Raw genomic sequence first — 19,480 nt, 5'->3', positions numbered from 1 at the left:
GCTTGGGGGTGGGCTGTGGCGGTGTCACCCCCACATACACGCACGCACCCACCCACACACGCACGCACACACACGCCAGGACTCCTGGGAAACACGGCTTGGGGGTGGGCTCTGGCGGTGTCACCCCCCCACACGCACACACACGCATGTGCGCACCAGGACTCCTGGGAAACACGGCTTGGAGGTGGGCTGTGGCGGTGTCACCCCCACATACACGCACGCACCCACCCACACACGCACGCACACGCACACACGCGCCAGGACTCCTGGGAAACACAGCTTGGGGGTGGGCTCTGGCGGTGTCACCCCCCCACACGCACACACACGCACGTGCGCACCAGGACTCCTGGGTCGGCTTGGGGGTGGGGCTCCAGCCCCTGCTCACAGTGCTGCTCCCGAGGGTCCCAGGCGGGCGTCGGGAACAAAGGCAGCGGAAGAGGCCGAGCTGGTCCTCGCTCTCCACCCTGCTGAAGCTAGGCCACAGGCTGGTTTTTGTAAAAATGGTTAAAAACAAAACAAAACCCGCCCTGAGCACCGCCTTCCCCTGGAACAGGGCGAGAAGAGGCGCCGGCTCTGGGCTCTGAGGTCTGAGGCACGTGGCCTCTGGCCTGGCGTCACCTCCCCAGGGGCAGGCAGCACCCTGCGGGAGGCCAGGCGGCCCGTGGCAGCCTCTGGGGTCCCGGAACTGCGGCGAGATGGCTTTGTCCCCTCCTCCCCGCCAGCCTGCCTGGGGGCCCTAGGCCTCGGGGACCCGGTGCAGCTTCTGCTCTTTGGGTTCCAAAGGCCTGCACTTGTCCTGCAGGGCCGGCATGACTGGCTGGGTGGGAAAGGCCCGGAAGGCCTCCTGGTTCTTCTGGTTGAACAGACACACCCTGTGCCCCAGCTCAGGGCTGGTGGGAGCCGAGCCCGCAGGGCTGAGCGGGGCCCGGGGGCCCAGGTCCAAGGCCCTCTGGGGTGGGCAGGGGTCCTCCGACAAGGAGGACAGCAGGTCCTGGACCGCCCTTGGCTGCTGTGGGGGTGGCGGCGGCGGCAGCGGCAGGGGACAGGGGCCTGGCTCCGAGGACGGCTCATCGCGGGCAGTGCTGCAGTCCGTGGAGGAGCCCAGCGTCTGGCTGCTGGCACTCTGGGCCCGGGTGACGGAGCTGCGGGCAGAGCGGGAGGCGCTCTCGGACGTGGCGCTGGCGCAGGTGCCGTCGCCGCCCCGCTTCGGGGCCGCGTCCACTGAGAAGAGGTCGGAGGAGACGTTGGGCTGGTGAATGTCGATGGCGGCCGTGGTGACCACGCACACAGCTGCCTCGGGGACGCCGCTGTCTGCAAGAAAGGAGGGCGTACCGGTGACACCCCACCCTGCCTCGCTTCCGGGGTCCTGAGGAGCACCGGTCGGGGCCACGCAGGCGTGGGAGCTGGGCCTGTGGGCGGACTGCAGGGTGGCGGCTCTTGGCTCCAGTTGTCAGTATTCACCACCACACCGGGGAAAACCGTGCCTGCCCAGCTTCCCGCACCCCAGTGAGGACACCTGGCTCACTGGCTGTGCCTCCGGACACGCAGGCGGGAGCTCCGGGAGCCGGCTGTGCTCTGTGCTGGCAGCCAGTGTGTTCTAGAAAAGCTGGGGGTGACCCTGAGAGCTGGCGGCAGGGACACAGACAACCTGCCCTCCGTGGTCCTCCGCGGCTTGCTTTAAACCAGAGACTCTGGGCTCTTCGCCACCAAGCGAGAAAGCACCGGGTGCTGGGGCAAGGAACGTGGGATTCACAGGGAGAGTGGCATCTGGGGCAGCAGGTCAGAGGCAGCGAGGGACGCCAGCATCCCGCCTCCGAGTGAGTGCCTGGGTTTGAGACCCGGCGCTGCCCCGCCCCTGCCTCTGGCTCCCTGCTAAGACGTTCCCGGGAAGCAGCAGGTGATGGCTCCAGAACTTGAGTCCCTGCCACCCACGTGGGAAACCTGGATTCGGTTCCCAGCTCCCAGCTCTAGCTGTCGTGGATAGGAGATCTTTGCCTTTCAAATAAATAAATAAGCAGGCCCGCGTGTGGGGCAGGGTGCACCAGGAGCCCGTGGGCCCTCCAGAATATGGGTGGAGCTCTCGGGAAGCATGGCCAGCCGTCAGGGGGCGCTCTGCCGTTCTTCAGGCCAGCTGGACCAAGGGGCTGAGTGACAGAGGGTGGCGTGGGGCGTTTCTCCCCAGCATTGTGGGGGATGGAGACGGTGGTCTCTCCAACTAGCAGAAGAGGTTTCAGGGGCTCACAGGTGGAAAAGGACACTTGCCGAATACTATGCCTGTCCCCACCACATCCCAGCCTTACCGGGGGACACACAGGATGTAAGGGCTGTGGGGTCCAAACTCTAGACCCTGGTGAAGCAGAGAGCAAAGGCTGAGGGCCTGGGCACCATTTCTAAGCCCTCCCGCCAGGCCTCCCCGAGACTCAGGCACCAGAAGGAGCTGGGAATCACACAGGAATGCGGCCCGGATCTGCAGCTCCTCCAGCTCTAGCACTGGGTGTGCCGGGAGCCCCGAGAATCTCAACCTGGAGCCGTTCCCAGGCACCATGGGAAGGGCAGGCCTTGATGTCTGAAGTCAGGCCCCGGCGGCCCGACTCGGGGCCTGGGGGTTGCTGGGGTCACAGATTCCCCGCCCCGGACTTACCACTGCTGGGCCCGTTGTAGTACTGACTGATGTAGCTGTTCATGTCATCTTTCAGTGCCGCTTCTGCAGGGCGGGGGGCAGAGAAGGGTGAGTGTGACAGCTCCCAGACAGCCCAAGAGGAGGGGCTGGGCTAGGACATCCCTCCCCCACACCCCCGCCATGCCCATGGCCCTGAGACGAGCACCCAGCTCGCCCAAGCCCTCTATGTGCGTGTGATGGCCGCGGGGGGCCCCATCTCATCTGCCCCAGGGGCTGGGCTGCACTGGGGACCGGGGGACCCGAAGAGCAGGTTCTGGTGCAGCAGCTGCCTCCGTAGCTGACCCCGACAGGGCCCACGCCTTCCCGGGCCTCCGTGTCTGCGTCTCTGAGACAGGGATGTGGACCTTGACAGCAGCCGAGGCTCCCGGGGTGACCAGAGATGCTGCACTCGGGGCAGGGGCTCAAAATCCCGGCGGCGGGAACACCCGGCCAGCAGGTGCTCAGGTGTCACCAACCACGGTGACAGGCAGTCCAGGAAAGGGGCCAGGGCAGGTGCATGGCGCTGGGAATCACCCCACTCTATGCCACCCCCTGTACACTTCCTGTGCCTGCTGGGTGCCCAGTAACTGTCACACGCAGGTGACGAGCTGTCGGGTACAGGGAGGTGAGGTGGGAACAGGATCCTTGCCCCAATGAGGGGAGCAGAGGGGAGATTCTCAGAGTGGGCTGGGAGCAGAAAAAAGAAGCAGGTGTGGGGGCTCACCTTGGGGCCTCATCCCAAGGGCATTGAGGGGCCACTGTGTGGTGGAATGAGGTGAAAAGGTCATATCAAGATAGCTGCTGAGGTGAAAAGTTCATGCCAAGATGGCCACTGAGGTGAAAAGGTCATGCTAAGATGGCCGCTGACAACAGAAACTGCCTGGCAACAGGCCGTGATTGGATGGCTTCGGAAACCACATGACAACAGAGCCTGACTGACGGCAGGCCGTGATTGGATGGTTTCAGAAACTGCCTGGCAACAAGAGCCTGACTGGCAACAGGCTGTGATTGGATGGCTTTGGAAACTGCGTGGCAACAGGCTGTGATTGGTTGGGGCATAGACAGCCCCTTGATCGGATTGGCTGGTCTTGGCTATATAAGCTGTTGTACTAACTCAAATAAACGAGTCTTCGGGCTGCCCGCCTCTGGCCCGCTTTCGCCCGACTCCCGGGGTCTGTGTGGTGACTCGGCGCCTCTTGCCCCACCACGCTCCTCCTCTCAGAAACGAATCCACTGCAACATTGTTGAGAACTCAACGGCAACACCACTGGACGGACATTTGGGCATGGTCAGGTGTGACTGGGAGGGGTCACTCCCAGGGTGTGGGGAAAGCTGTGTTGGAAGGGGCTGGAAGTGGGGCTGGGAGACCAGGGGAGAGGAGAAGGCCAGAGGGAGCGATGGGGTCAAGCGATCATCAGGAGGGACCTGGCAGGGCTTGGACAGCGACAGGACGAGGACCCCCAGCGCGTCTGGCAACTCGTCCTGAGCCCCGGGGCCGTGACCGGGGTCGGAATGGAGCCTGACTTCCAGCCTCAGCCCAGCCCCTGTCTGTCTCCGAGCCTCAGTCTCCCAGTCTGTAAAATGGGGGCAGTGGCCGCTGTTCTCCACAGTGGTTCGTGGGGACGCTGCAAACCCGGAGCTGGCACCAGGCCAGAGCCCACGCCGTCTGCAGGGGACCAGACCCAAGGCGTCCGTCCTGAGGCCTCCTGCTGCAGGCACCCGAGAAGCCAGCCGGCCCTGCCGTGGGGAGGCTGCATGGCCGCGCATGCACAGGCCCAGCTCTTAAAAGCTTTTTTGGCCTCTTCTGATCTCTAAATGCCTGCGGTCAGAGGTGTGTTTCCCACTGATGTAGGAGCTGAGGGAGGGGCCCCAGGCTGGCCCCAGGCCCTGCTCCCTGATCAGCCGGCAACAGGAGGCCCACACGCGGCTGCTCACGCCCGTGCTTGGAAGTGCTGCCGGCTCTGCCGCCGCCCTGGGAAGTGGGAGGTGCCTAAGGTTGCCGCTCTCGGGGAGCAGAGGGGCTGTGGGGGCCTCAGCTGCAGGAGGGCCGTGCGGTGTGGGCAGAACCCCAAGCCCCACCCAAGTATCCCCAGGAGAGGCAGGAGGTAGCCCAAGGTGGACGAGAAAAACCCAGACCTGGGTTCTCCCTGACACTGGCCGGCCAGGGTCACACAGATTGTGCCGCGGTTGGCCGAGCTGGCTCTGTAGTCCCAGGGGGTGACAGAGAAGGGTGGGAAGGGACCTGGGACACCCTCCTATGCCCCAGAGCAGGAGTCAGCTCAGTGCCTGCTCAGGGAGGCCCATTCCACCACAGCCCGCACACCTCTGGGGACTGCACCTCCCGCCGCTGGTCCTTACCCTTGGGCTCAGTAGGGTCACAGCATGCCCGGCCCTTTGCCAGGTCCCTGGGCACCCACTCCTGGGTCCGGCAGCCCATCTCCACTTAGCCGGGAGAGGCCCTCCCGCCTTGCAGAGCCTGGCCCCGCCTTCCACAAGGGGCCGAGGACAAGCCTGTTTCTGCACAGCCCAGCTGACTGACGTCCCCACACTGACTGTCCAGGCAGCGCCCACCCCTGGCCTTCCAGCCTTTGCACACACGGCTGCCCGTGGGGCCGTGGCCTGGGGCAGGAGGAGGTGGACGCCAGTGCTTGCTGTGTGCCCAGCAGAGCTCCAGCCCGGGCCTCAGACTTCACACACAGAAGCCCAGTGGTCACCACCACCCTGCAGGGCGCGGTCAGTGCCCTTCCCTAACACAGCCCGGCATCCCTGGCATCCCTGTAGTGTGCTCCCGACTGCCCCGCTCTGCTCACTCAGAGAGAAGCCAGCGGCTTCCCTGTGCCAGCCGGGACTCACACAGCCCTGAGGGCAGCCGCTGGGAGCCCCCTCCTGCCTGTGTGTGAACACTGCACTTCCAGAGGCTCACATCTTCAGCCAAACGGTTGCTACAAATAAGCCAGGCCAGGTGACCTTCAGCTCAGACACGTGTCCCGAGGTGCCGACTGGCCCGGCCGACCGTCCCGGACGGCGCCTCCTGGATGCCCTCCAACTCCCTGTGACTCAACACGTCCGGAATAGAATCGGTTCCCCTCCTGCTCCTCCTCCTCTCTCTCCCAGACTCCGCCTTGCTGACCGTGGCTGTCTTCTGGGTGCCCTCGCTTTCCTTACCAGCTCCCCGACTTGCGACGGTCCAGCCTCAGGTCGGCCTCACAGATCACCCTTCCGCCCCTCGTCCTGCCCGTGCTGCTCCCCGATCCTGTGGGCCCCGGGGCCCTCCTCTCCCAGGGCACACCATTCGGGCTGGCCTTCTGTCCCCACCCACACAGGGGCCCCAGCACCTCAGAGGGCAGCAGTTACATTTTACTCACTCTGTCTCCCTGGTACTTAGCACAGAGCCTGCACTGGCCAGGTCCCACCAGGGCGGACCGGACAGAGGACTGTGGTTGGGCCAGCGAGGGAAAAGGAGCCAAGGGCCGGCCAGCAGTGTTCCTGCTGCAGCCCCGATTCGGCACACGCACTTCCCATGATGCACCTAAGCCTCGCCCCTCCACCACGCACAAGACAATGCGATGGTCATGTGTGAGCCGAGCTCCACGTGGAGACCCCAGGACACCTTCCCAGAGGTGACCGAGTGCACGGAGCCCTGCCCAAACCCCATTTATATCTTCAGTTACCCCTACCCAATAAAGGGAGCAACCCAACTGGGGTGGGGTGACCCCTCACCAGGTTGCCAGCACTCCTGAGTGTGTACTGTCTCTTTAACCTGTCCTGTGCCTATTCTTGCACCTACATCTGTGTTTCTGCTTTGAGTGTGTCTCTCACACAAAAGCCAAGAATTTGGAGTAAATGCAGCTGGGGACCTACACTCCCCCCACCCCCCACAGCACCCCTGCTCTGGAGGCACGGAGCTGGGGCCCAGGGAGGGAGCTAAGGACCAGGCCTCACAGTCAGTCTCCCACCTTGGAATAATCTGTAGCCCCAGCGTCTGAGCTGGCACTTGGGAGCCCTAGGGTCCTGCCGGGAGCAGCCCATAGGGGCCTGAGGGGCAGGGAGGAAGGACCACCCTAATGTAGCCCTTAGCAGGGGAAGCAGATGCAGGGGCCGGCCCTAGCCTTGGGCAGATGCCTTCGGGCTGCTCTGGGCTTCCGCCTCTCACCCATAAAACCGGGCTAACAAGCACCCGGCCACTGCGGACCGAACAGCAGTGATTGTCTGAGATGCTGAGCACCTGGTCTAGCCACCCCTCAGCCCCCTGCCCCCAGCCCATGTGCTCGCTGCTGGCCTGGCGTCTCCGAGGCCGCAGGGTGCCTCCGTCCCTGGGTGTGAGCACTTTGCAATCCCAGCCCATGGATCTTCCCAAGGCCTCCAGTGTGGAAGGTGGCAGCACTTGTCCTGGGCCTCGCCTTGGGTGGAGCCCAGAGAGGAGGACAGGGATGTGGGTCAGCCCAGAGGCCTCCTGGAGGTGGTGACCAGCCAGGCTGCCCAGGCTGCAGTGCCCACCCCGACCCCCGGGGAGACCTAGGCCCCAAAGCACAGGGGTACGCCCTAATTCCTAGCCTGGGGCTCCCACTCCCAACATGCTACCGCATGGCCTAACAGTCGTCACTAAGGGAGGGCACTTATGTTTTCTGAGCACCAACTGTATACCAGGCATGAAAGATGAACATAGGAGTGAATGACCAGTCCTCAGTGAAGATGGACAGGGTTCACAGTGACACACAGCGAAATCCGTGGCACTCCCCGCAGGGGCTGTAATTCCTAAGTTATGGGCAGGCTTTAAGACTAATAAATTCGGGAGAGAAGTATTAATGACTACACAGGGGCACAATGAACTTGGCAGGCCCCAAAGCCTGGAACTCTGCAGCCCAAGTTTTAAAAATGATTTGTGACTAGCACAAGTCTAAACAGAAGCTGTTTGGCGGTGTCTGGGACCCGCTGGCATCTCTTGAGAGCCGCTTCCTCCTCTCCGGCTGGCGCTCCCCCGTCCAGGGGGAGCTGGGCGGGGTGAGGCTGGCCCTGCCCAGGGCTGCTGGGACTCACATCTGCAGGTGCCCCCCTGGACTGCCTGTGGGGTTCTGTTGTGTGCACAGTGGACCCAGAGGTCAGTTAGCAACAAAGGCTGCCCTCCCTTCGTCTCCAGAGAGAATGCCCCGAGTTTGTGCAGCTGTAATTTTTAATATCACTAATGCCTCCCTGGACACAGCTCCCGGTCTCAGAGCTCAGCTGGGGTGTGCCCTGTGTCCCTGGAGCCCCTGGAGCTGTGACTCAGGTGCCTCTCACGGGCCCTCGGGTTCTCCTCTCTGCTCCATGGCGCTGGCTGTGCTACTGGGGATGCTGGGGGCCTGGCTGAAGGAGGGGGGCTGGGAGAGGGGGCTGTATAGGCTGCGGAGGTGTGGAGCAGGTGTGCACCTAGTCGGGGAGGGGGCTCCCACTGGCTGGGAGGCACGTTTGCAGCTGTGTCCGGGGTGCATACGGCACCTGTATGGGGGGGGGGGGCACAGAGCCTGCCTTGTGCAGACCCTTACCCCCCAGCAATGGCCAGGAGGGTGGGAAGGAACAGCACAGCCCCCATGTGACACACAGTGGTCAAGTTTACCGTGGGCGGCTTCTGACTCTGCCCAGCTTTCTCCGTCCTGCTCCTGCCTCCTTCCTCCTCCATGAGGGGCTGCCCAGAGGGGAGCAGGAGGGACAGGCAGGAGGCCTCCAGCCTCACCACTCCACTGCGGGGCGTAGGATCACCTGAGAGGCTTGGTCGGCTTGTGGACCCTCTGCGCCCGGAGCCTGGCTCCTGCTGGGCCCATAGGTGGCATCGGGCCTCTGGGGTCTCTGTGCCGTTATCTCTGGAGCTGGGGACCCCGAGAGGGACAGGGGTGCTGTCCTGGAAATGCTGAGATGCAGGAGGGCTGCTCTGGGCAGGCCAAGGCGGAAGACCCCGGGATGGGCCCTGCGACCGTGAATCGGCCGCCTTCCAGGGGAATTTGGGCAAAGAATGACAATGTAGATTCCACGAGCTCCGGCCTGGGGAACTGAGCCAGGGTGAGGAAGCAGGCTGCTGGGACCCACGCGAGGCAAATGTCGTCCCAGGGCCTGGCTTTGGTTCCGGACACTTGTGGACATGTGCATTCCACCCAGGGCAGCCAACCCCACAGGCAGCTAGTGGGGCCAGACGCAGGGAGGGGCTGGGAGAGGGAAGGGGGTGCCAATCCCCGGGAGGGAGCGAGGGGAGGCCGCGGGCAGGGCTCACTGCTCACCTGGCGAGGGCCGCAGCTCCTCCACGACGCTCTCGGCCGCCGTCTCCTCGTCCCACGCGCCGGCCTCCACCACCTTGTAGCGGCTGCGCGGCTGGCGGAGCACGTGTGGGGCCTGCAGCGCCGCCTCGCGCTCAGCGGCCAAGTCCAGGTCCTGCTGCGCCAGGTGTGCGCGCAGCTGCCGGATTTCAAACTGCAGAGGGAGAAGGGCCGGGTGGGTCCACTGCGGAGGAGTGGGCCGGCCGGATGGGCCAATCGGCGAAGTGACTGCCCTGCTTGGTGTCATCGGGAGGGGGGCGCTGGCCGCAGGGCCTTGCGCTTGTCTCTGCACCTCCCCAGCCTCGGGTCCCCGGGTTCTTGCCTCTTTGAGGATGTGGGTTGCATCACAAGGGTTTTGTCAAAGCCGCACATGTTTTTATTTTGGTTTATTGCTTTGTTGGGGGAGCCTCGAAAAGGCTTCCAGACGTCTCCTGAGTCTGTGGCTGGGGCTGGTTGTTGGCACTCAGTGGCCTCCCTGGACCCCTAGGGGAAGGGCGGGGCTGGGCGCCAAGCGATGCCTTGACTGCCACCTGGCGCGTGGAGCCAGCACAGTGGCACCCCCCATCTTCCCCCCTTCGCCCCCGCACCTGCCCCAGGAGGCCCCCTCCCTGCTGCAAGTGGTGGTGGCCAAATGTACAGCTCCTGCCGCGACCCTCTCTTGAATGTCAGACCTGCACCTCCCACTGCCTGCGAAGGCAGCCCGCAAACTGGGATGCCCGGCTGCAAACTCAAGCTGGTAGAAACAGGGCCCCTCGCTGTCTCCGGGAACCTCTCCTCGGGCGTCTTCAACTCAGCTGGAGCCGAAAATGCAGGCACCTCCTTTGCTTCCTCGCATTCCCTCTCCCCAACATCCAGCCTGTCCCCAAGTCCAGGTCCACCCCTGAGCGCCGTCCACCACTGCCTACTCACCACCTCCATCCCCGCACCTGTGCACCCCGATAGCCACAGCCTCATCCTCCACCCCCCGTCTCCAGCTGGAATCACGAGACTCTCACACGCCCACAGCGGACCGTGACACCCCTGGCCACAGAGCTCCACGGCTCACCACCTCCCATGGTCAAACAGCCACACCTCTGAGCCCTGCAGGTGCACGGTCTGGCGGTGCCCACCTGGCTAGCACTCTCGCCCAGTCTCCCATCACCAGCCCCACCCCGCAAGCCTCCTGCCCCTTTCAGACACCAAGCCTGTGCGCTGTCAGGGCCACTTCCCAGGCTGCTGCTCTGTTGCACGCCCCAGCTGGCTCCCCTCAGAAGGGCTTTCCTGGACTCCCTGTGGGAGACAGCTGCCCAGGCCCCGGGTCACATCAGCCTGCTTCAGTCCCTGGCCTCGCACTTACCACCTTCTGATGTTTTGCTGCGTTGGCTGTAATGTTTTACTACACTTTTCCTCTTTAGCAGAGTCAAGCACGCACACAATTAAAAGCAATCACTGAACCAGCAAGCTGGTGCCAGGCCACTTCCCTCTGTCAGTATCTGCAGGTTTTTTTTTTTTTTTTTTTTTTTTTTTTTTTTTTTTTTTTTTTTTTTTTTTTATTTCACAGAGTTATAGAGAGTGAGAGAGAGAGAGAAAGGTCTTCCTTCCGTTGGTTCACCCCCCCCCCCCATATGACCGTTACGGCTGGCGCTGCGCCAATCCGAAGCCAGGAGCCAGGTGCTTCTTCCAGGTCTCCCAAGCAGGTGCAGGGGCCCCAGCACTTGGGCCATCCTCCACTGCACTCCTGGGCCACAACAGAGAGCTGGACTGGAAGAGGGGCAACCAGGACTAGAACCCGGCGCCCATATGGGATGCCGGCGCTGCAGGTGGAGGATTAACCATGTGAGCCACGGCACCGGCCACAATCTGCAGGTTTTGTCTCTGGGACTGCTCAGGTTTTCTGGAAAGTTCTTCAGCTCTGTGCCCAAACCTCTGGAGCTGGGCTGGGGGTGGGGAATGAGAATGCACCTCTCCCCAAGTCCCTGCCTAACCCAGCTTGAATATTTTGTGAGCAGACTTTTGAAAAGTCTATTAATCGGCCAGCGCTGTGGCTCACTAGGCTAATCCTCCACCTGCGGCGCCGGCACCCTGGGTTCTAGTCCCGGTTGGGGCGCCGGTTTTGTCCCAGTTGCCCCTCTTCCAGTCCAGTTCTCTGCTGTGGCCTGGGAAGGCAGTGGAGGATGGCCTAGGTGCTTGGGCCCTGCACCTGCATGGGAGACCAGGAGGAAGCACCTGGCTCCTGGCTCCAGATCAGTGCAGCACCGGCCGTAACGGCCACTTGAGCGGTGAACCAACAGAAGGAAGACCTTTCTCTCTGTCTCTCTCTCACTGTCTAACTCTGCCTGTCAAAAAAAAAAAAATAGAAAAGTCTATTTATCTCCATTTTTAGAAGTCTATTTATCTCGAGAGAGACAGAGATGGGTCACTCCTCAAATGCCTGCAACAACCAGATCCCAGAACTCCAACCAAGTCTTCCGCATGGGCGGCAGGGACCCAGTACTTGAGCCATCACTTGCTGCCTCCCAGGGTGTGCGTTAGCAGGGAGCTGGGTCAGAAGCAGAGGAGCCGGCACTCGAACCAAGCACTCCGGTACAGGATGCAGGCATGCGGGCATCCCATGGGGTGTCTTAACCTCTGCACCAAACGCCCACCCCTGTGTGCAGGCTTTGCACCAACCCCCTGCCCTGCGGTCAGCTGCACACCCCACCTCCTTCCTCCCGGACTCCCAGGGGCTCTGACAGGAGGACGAGGCGCTGTGGCCCCCGCTGCAGGTGCCACAGTTGTTAATCCTGCCGTCTTCGGTCTGCTGGGTCAGTCATGGCTTTCCTGTCTGTCTACCAACACCTCCTACCCACCTTGTCCTGGCGGACAGGACCTCAAGGGAAGTCCTGTGCATTCATGATTCTGTCCTTCTTGTCATTTGAATGGTGTTTATGGGAGGAGATCACATAGCTATTCCTTCAGGACCTCCAGTTTCCGCCTCTCTCGCCCCCCGTGAACAGTGTGCTGGAGAGGAGTGTGAGGCGTGAACCCTCTCACCACGGTGATTTCAAATGGCACCGGGAACTGGGAGGAAGTGTGCAGGCGGCTCGCACAAGCCCCACCCTGCCGCCTCCCTTGTCCCCCAACAGAACACATCTCCAGGGAGCAGGGACCCGGTCTGTTTTAGTGCCTGGTGCACAGGAGGCACCCAATAAATACTATTGAAGAGAAAGTAATAAGCGGAGGAGTGAAACTAGTTAGCTGTGTTTAGACTGAGCCCTAACTCCAGCTGTAAACTGAGCCGTAACCTTAGCCCAAAGCTGAGACCAGGAGCCTCAGGCATGTTAGATTCTGACCCTGGTCACACACACAGACCTGACCCTGGTCATATACTGAGCCTTGACCCTGGTCATTCACTGAGCCCTGATCCTGGCCACATTCTGAGAACTGACCCTGGTCATGCTCTGAGCCCTGATCCTGGCCACATTCTGAGACCTGACCCTGATCATGCTCTGAGCCCTGATCCTGGCCACATTCTGAGACCTGACCCTGGTCATGCTCTGAGCCCTGATCCTGGTTATACAGTGAACTCTGACCCTGGTCCCAGACTCAGCCCTAATTTCTGGTCTCGGACTCTGGCCCTCAAAACCAAGCACTTAGCTCAGAGGCTGAGAAAGCAGGGCTGGCTCATTCCTGGGTGACCTTTTGTGCAGGGTGGGGAGTGTGTGAGCCACCCTCTGGCAGCCGGTCTCAGAGGTCATGGAGGGCCTGTGAGGCCACCCTCCCAGGCTCTGCTGGGCTGGGAGCCCCTCCCGACCTGGATGATCTGAACTTCCCATGGGCACACCCCGTCCACTTTCTCCAAGGCCATGCATCTGGCCCTGCAGGCCCAGCTAATGGCTTCCTGGCCACTCTGAGCGGATGCATTATTGATGGCCTGTAATTGATATGGAGCTGTCCCTCTGGGAGTCAGGCCAGACAGCCAGAGGCCAGGGCTTGCCCGGCCCAGGCCCCCACATGCAGACCCAGGCATGCACGTACACAGAAAGATGTCTGGAGCTGAAGTGACCAGTTCCACGTGTGGGGTCCACAATTATTCATTCATTCTGTCATTCACTAAGAAGCCGGACAAGGCAAGGGGCCATGTGCAAATTCTATTCCCTGTGTGGGGATGAGGATGCCTTCCCCAGCCTAGAGGTGAGTGCAGGTGATGGGGACATGTCTCTCCTGGAGTCACGAGGGCCGGCCCTGGGCTGGTGTGGGCAGCAGGTGCTATAAGACAGAGGCCCGGTAGGCCAGAGGGGCTAGGGCTCCGGGGGCTACACAGGCCGAGCCTTGTAGCCAGAGCAAGGTGTGTTATGGATGTCTGCCTTGATTTAAAGAGCAGCAAGAAGCCACCGGGATGTTTTGTCTTGTAGGCTGGAGTGGTGGAGGTGGCTGTGCAGTGACTGGGCTGTGAAGGGACCACGTGGGTGGCAGAGTGGACAGTGGCCGCCTACTGCAGCGGTCCAGCCCACAGATGACCGGATCTGGGCCAGGTGGAGACTGGAGGTGGAGGTGAGAGCAGTACTCAGGACGGACAGTGTCGGCACGTGGCACATGGCACGTGGCAAGGGCTGGGATGGGGTGAGGGAGTGGGCACCCAGTTTCAGATTTCTCCGAGCTTCCTACCCAGAGGGTGGGAGTGCCTGGCTGAGCTCAGCTGTCACCCCGAGGAGCGACCGACTCCTTGGATGGGTGCTGCAGACAGGCCAAGTGGCTCTGAGCTCAGGCCACTGCTGTGACAGCCCCAGAGGGTCCTACCGAGACCCTCCGAGCGGGGCTCCTGATCCAGTCTCTGCTCAGCAAGGCCACGTGTGCATCTCCGGGTTGACTGGCAGGTCGTCAAGGGATCCTAGCCCGTCAGGGCCCCGCGGTGGGAAGGCGCCTCTGTGCTGGGGACAGGATAGAGGAGAGACAGGGCTTCACAGTGGCCCATGCCCTGCCTTCCAGCCCCCAGGGCCCAGCCTTCTGAGCAAGACGGACGTCACTCAAGCTGAGTGCGGGCCGCCCGATGGCCACAGGGGCCAGGACAGAGCAGGGATCCCGGGGGCCTCCCACCCGACTGCACCCTGGCTCTGAGGAAGTCCCTGTCTCCCTCTGGGCCTCAGTTTCACTGTGTGGCCAACAAGACCACTGGATGAGCTGAGTTCTGAGTGTATGGTGAGCTCCGCACTGGCTCCAGGTCAGTGCTTGGGAGGGGATGAAGTACAAGCGCCAGGTGGCTCTCGGCGCTGTCCCCTGCTTCCGGCTGAAATGGCCCATCCCAGAGAACCGACTTTCCATAGGAACATAACTCAACCCGGAATCTCTGTGTATCATCAACAACATGTAGTCCACAGCACGAGTTATAAAATAACTCTGATTAGGGGTCAGCATTATGGCACAGTGGGTTAAGCCACCACCTGTGATGCCAGCATACCATAACCGAGAACCAGTTTGACTCCCAGCTGCTCCAGTTCTGGTCCAGCTCCCTGCTAATGTGCCAGGGAAGGCAGCAGATGATGGCCCAGGCGCTTGGGTCCCTGCCACCCACATGGGAGACCCAGATGAAGCTCCTAGTTCTCAGTATCAGCCTGGACCAGCCCTGGCTGTTGAGACCATTTGGGGAGTGAACCAGCAGATGGAAGATCTCTCTGCCTTTCAAATAAACAAAAATCTTTTTTTAAAAAATAATATTAATATGTTAAAGAAAATAGGGGAAAAGATGGACAAAATAAATGCAATGTTTCTGCAGAGAATTAGAATCAAAATTAGAAGGAGTCAGATCAAAATTTGAGAAACTTAACATATGTGATACATTACACACCATTATATATAGTATGTATAATATATATATAATATATAATACTATATATTATATATCATACCTACATATATATATTATCCAGTTGGATGGGGTTCACAGTATATTGGACATAGTAGAAGACAGGGTTGTTAAGCTTAAAGTTTTCTAGAAAATAATCAGAACTTGCAGCCAGGAGACAGAGAGGGGGCGGCGGGGAACGGGGAGCAGGGCAGTGTATAAGAGAGCTGGGAGCCTTGCTCAAACAATGTAACATACACACACCTGGAGCCCCAGGAGGAGAGGAACGAGAGAATGGCACAGAAGCGATAAATAAAAAAATCATGGCCAAGAACTTCCAACATCTAAGGAGCCACATCAAGCCACCAGTTCTAGAAACTCCTAAGACACTCCTAAGAAAAGATAAAAACCAAAAAGTCCCCACCTAGGCCCACACTTGAAGCAGGAAGAACCAGCACAGCCCTTAGGGAAAAAAAAAGATGATCATGGCATTGAGGACAAAATGGAGCAAATCTTCCACTGGCAAACAGGCCAAGTAGGGGAAAAAAAAAAAAAACCACAAGACCATCCCCAGCCCCACCTAAGGCACGTCATTAGCATTTCTAACCTGGGAACGGGGCCAGATCAGCCGGGATCCGCAGGGAAGCCCTCAGCGTGCATTACTGGAGTGAGTCAGGCCCCTTCCACGGGGCCAGGCTTTTAATGCACGCCCAGGTGGGCCCAGACCCCCCCTTCCCCAGCGGCCGGGCAGCCACACCCAGTGCTGCTCTACCTTTAATGGGCTGGCTGTGGAGTCCAGTTGACACGGGCCTCGGCCTGATCGATGCACACTTTGGCCAGGAGCTCGATGGTACCTAATGCAATAGCAATAACTCTGCTCCATCCTATTAGTGCTGTCTGCTCCGGCTGCCCTGCCTTCCAACCCATCTGCTGCTGGCACGGCACCCAGTGTTTATTTCCATTAGCCTCACCGTTGTTGGTAACAATAAAAATCGGAGGCAGTTGCAAAGGGATGATTTAGGTGCAGGCAGAGGCTGAGATGGACCTTGGCCCCTTTCCATCCACTGTGAGGATGGCGGGTAGTTGGCCATAAATTTAAATTATGGCAAAAGAATAACATAACTTATTCCTCTGATAGCTAATTTTATCAGCTAAATAGGCTTGTCATTGAAGCTATCAGCTGTTTTACAAATCACTTCCACGTTAAACACACACACACACACACACACACTCTTCACTTCCCACAGTGGCTAGAGATCTAGAATATTCCAGGTACCAAAAGCCGTTGTCCCGAGTTGGGGGCTGTGGCCCCTGCGGGAGGGGAGACACTCCCTGGAGCCAGGGCAGGAACCTTTTCTGCTATTCCTGCCCCTCAGCGCCTTCTCTGAGCTGCGGGGGCAACCTCAAAGCTAAGCAATTTATGCAGAGTCTTGGGCATTCTCCCAGGGGAGCAATAGGGTGCAGAGAGAGGCCGGAGCAGGCCAGGAGCCCTGGTTCCCAGTCAGGTCTCTCACACCTCCCACCACATCTGCTCCGGCCCCCCGCACAGCCGGCGTGGATGGCGAGCAAGGGCGTGATGTCGCCACCGCTCCCCTCTGTCTTCCTCCATCAGAAAAGCCCAGGGCCTGGGGACAGGACTAGCAGTGATTTCTCCAGGAGACAGGCCGGGGGACCAGCTTCTCCAGCAAGGACTGTCACACGTGCCACTGTGCCTCCTGCCGTGCCAGGGTGGGGACAGTCGTCGGGCCCTGGGCTCAGGGTCTGGATGAGGTCACCGCACATGTGACCGCTCTCCTTCCTGGGCACACACACCGCTCCTGACAGCATCTGCTGTCACTGTGTCCTGCCCACTCACTGGGGGCGGGAGTAATGTCACCACTTGCAGGCCTGGCCAATCAAAACCTGCTGAGTCCTATTCTTCATGCTCCTTGCTTGGCCACTGAGTGGACAAGGCTCAGCGGAGGAAGGCGCCACAGCCCAGCAGGGGCCAGGAGGCCAAGGGGATGTGGGGGACACGTCCCGCTCCCTGTAGCCTGCACCAGGCTGTGATGCAGCTCCCTGCCAATGCACCTGGGAAGGCTGCAGAAGATGGCCCAAGTCCCTGGGCCCCTGCACCCACATGGGAGACCCAGATGGAGTTTCTGGCTCCTGGCTTTGGCCTGGCCCAACCCTGCTGTTGCAGCTTTGGGGAGTGAACCAGCAGATGGAAGATCTCTCTCTCTCTCTCTCTCTCTCTCTCTCTCTCTCTCTCTCTCCATAACTCTGTCTTTCAAATAAATGAATACATCTTTTAAAAAAAGACAGAAGTTAATTTTGGTGCAAAATCCATTTCTGGAGTGAACCAGCAGATCAAAGCTCTCTCTGTATGGTGTCACTCTGCCCTTCACATAATGGCCATAATAGCCAGGGCTGGCCACCCTGAAGCCAGGATCCAGGAGCTCCATCTGGGTCTCCCATGTGGGTGCAGGGCTCAAGCACTTGGACCATCTTCCATTACTTTCCCAGGTGCATTTGCAGGGAGCTGGATTGGAAGTGGAACAATCGGGACATGAACCGGTGCCTATGTGGGACGGTGACATCACAGGCAGCGGCTTAGCCCACTGTGTCACAACGCCGGCCCCTGCCAGACCTTATTGATGGTACTTAACTTGATCCTCGTTATCTCCATTTGTCCAAATGCAGGGTTGACAGCCAGGGATTAAGGAGCCAAGGGGTCACTGGGGACGCTGGGGGTGGACCCTGCTGGCCTTGCCCTGTACAAAGACTTTCTCTGCCCCTCCATACTGCCTGCACTCACAGCCCAGGCCGTTGCAGGTTCTGCTGGCCTCCCAGGCTCCCATCGCCCTGGCTGGACCCCATGGCCCTCAGTGTTTTGCCACCGGTCTCAGGGTGGACAGGACTAAGAAATGAAGAGAAATGAGCGCCCATGTGTGCCTGGTTGGCTCTCACTGTTTTGTGCCAAAAACTTGTGCAAAGCTTGAAGGACTTGGAGGACATTTCGGAATCAGAGTAAGAGCCTGGGCACGGGTGTGCAGCCAACCTCGGAAGCAGAGCACCCAGCTCCGTGGGCGGTGCCAGAGCTTTGGCTTCCGAAGCTGGCAGCACAGTGGAAGAGATGGAAAGTCCCCACTGTCCCTCCCGGAAGGCCAGCGATGCCCATCCCGCTTCTGGAACCCAGCTGTGGCCGGTCCCATGAGCTCTGGGACACTCTGGCCAAGATCCAGGCAGAGAACAAAATAATCTGGGGAAGGACCCTCCAGCTGAAAGGCTGTCAAGTTGGGGGCAGAGACAATGGGCTTGCGACACAGCAGGGGGCAGGCTCACCAGAGGCGCAGGGGATGGAAGGCTGACTCTCCCAGGCTTCCTCCCCTTTCCAGGAGGGAGTGGGGTAAGGCTGGGGTGTGCCAGTGCTCAGGAGAGACGCTGGGGGTGAAGGAAGCAGGAAATCTCGTCGCCCTGTCCGAGCACTGGGGTGGACGGAGGCCGAAGTGCTGTGCAACACTGGGCCCACCTCTGCCCACCTCTGGACCCCAGGGGCTGAGGCACGGTGGGCGTGGTCACAGGCTGCCCACAGCACAGGGGATGGAATGGACCAGGTGTTCATGCCAGGCTGGCATGCCATGGCACCCAGAACTCTCTGCAGGGTCACAGCGAGGAGCAGGTTAATCTTGTGGAAAAGCTAAGACGCAAACAAAAGTGACTTTACAGCAACGGCAAGCCCTGACAAACAGCAGGTACTCTCCTGTGAGTCCCGACAGGGAGAAGCCGGATGTGACTCCAAGGGCATGGAACGCACCCAACCGCTGTGGTCTTCCCGCCTGGAACCCGAAAACCTACACCTGACCAGCGCTCCTCAGAGCCACCAAGGCCAGGGTGGGCAACCCCAGGGTTCAATTCCCACCTCTGGTTCCTCACTCCAACATTTGGATCTCATGAGTACAACACCTGGATCTCACAGGTACAACACTTGGATCTCACGAACACACCTGGATCTCACAGGTACAACCTGGATCTCACGGGTACAACATCTGGAACTCACAAACACACCTGGATATCACAGGTACAATACCTGGATCTCACAGGTACAACCTGGATCTCACAGGTACAACACCTGGATCTCACAGGTACAACCTGGATCTCACAGGTACAACACCTGGATCTCACAAGAACGACACCTGGATCTCACAGGTACAACACCTGGATCTCACAGGTACAGCACCTGGATCTCATGAACACACCTGGATCTCACAGGTACAACCTGGATCTCACAGGTACAACACCTGGATCTCACAGGTACAACCTGGATCTCACAGGTACAACACCTGGATCTCACAAGTACGACACCTGGATCTCACAGGTACAACACCTGGATCTCACAAGTACGACACCTGGATCTCACAGGTACAACCTGGATCTCACAGGTACAACACCTGGATCTCACAAGTACGACACCTGGATCTCACGAACACACCTGGATCTCACAGGTACAGCACCTGGATCTCATGAACACACCTGGATCTCACAGGTACAGCACCTGGATCTCATGAACACACCTGGATCTCACAGGTACAACATCTGGAACTCACAAACACACCTGGATATCACAGGTACAATATCTGGATCTCACAGGTACAACACCTGGATCTCACAGGTACAACACCTGGATCTCACAAGTACGACACCTGGATCTCACGAACACACCTGGATCTCACAGGTACGACACCTGGATCTCACAGG

At 59.9% G+C, this 19,480-nt stretch overlaps 1 protein-coding gene across 1 annotated transcript in view; it reads right to left on the bottom strand.

Moving 5' to 3' along the window:
- Positions 1–709: 709 nt before the first annotated feature.
- The window catches only part of TMEM266 (transmembrane protein 266), a 119,421-nt gene continuing 100,650 nt past the window's right edge, over positions 710–19,480 (bottom strand). Inside the window, exons 9-11 of the mRNA XM_062206390.1 lie at positions 8,908–9,097; positions 2,642–2,704; positions 710–1,311 (exon numbers count right to left, since the gene is read on the bottom strand). Of these exons, the coding sequence (XP_062062374.1) occupies positions 737–1,311; positions 2,642–2,704; positions 8,908–9,097 (828 nt within the window). The 3' untranslated portion in view covers positions 710–736. The remainder of the gene's footprint in view (positions 1,312–2,641; positions 2,705–8,907; positions 9,098–19,480) is intronic.

The sequence above is a fragment of the Lepus europaeus genome, chromosome 11, assembly GCF_033115175.1.
Source record: "Lepus europaeus isolate LE1 chromosome 11, mLepTim1.pri, whole genome shotgun sequence".
Lineage (NCBI taxonomy): Eukaryota > Metazoa > Chordata > Mammalia > Lagomorpha > Leporidae > Lepus > Lepus europaeus.
Note: the sequence above shows the minus strand (reverse complement) of the source record. Positions and strands in the feature narration are given on the sequence as shown.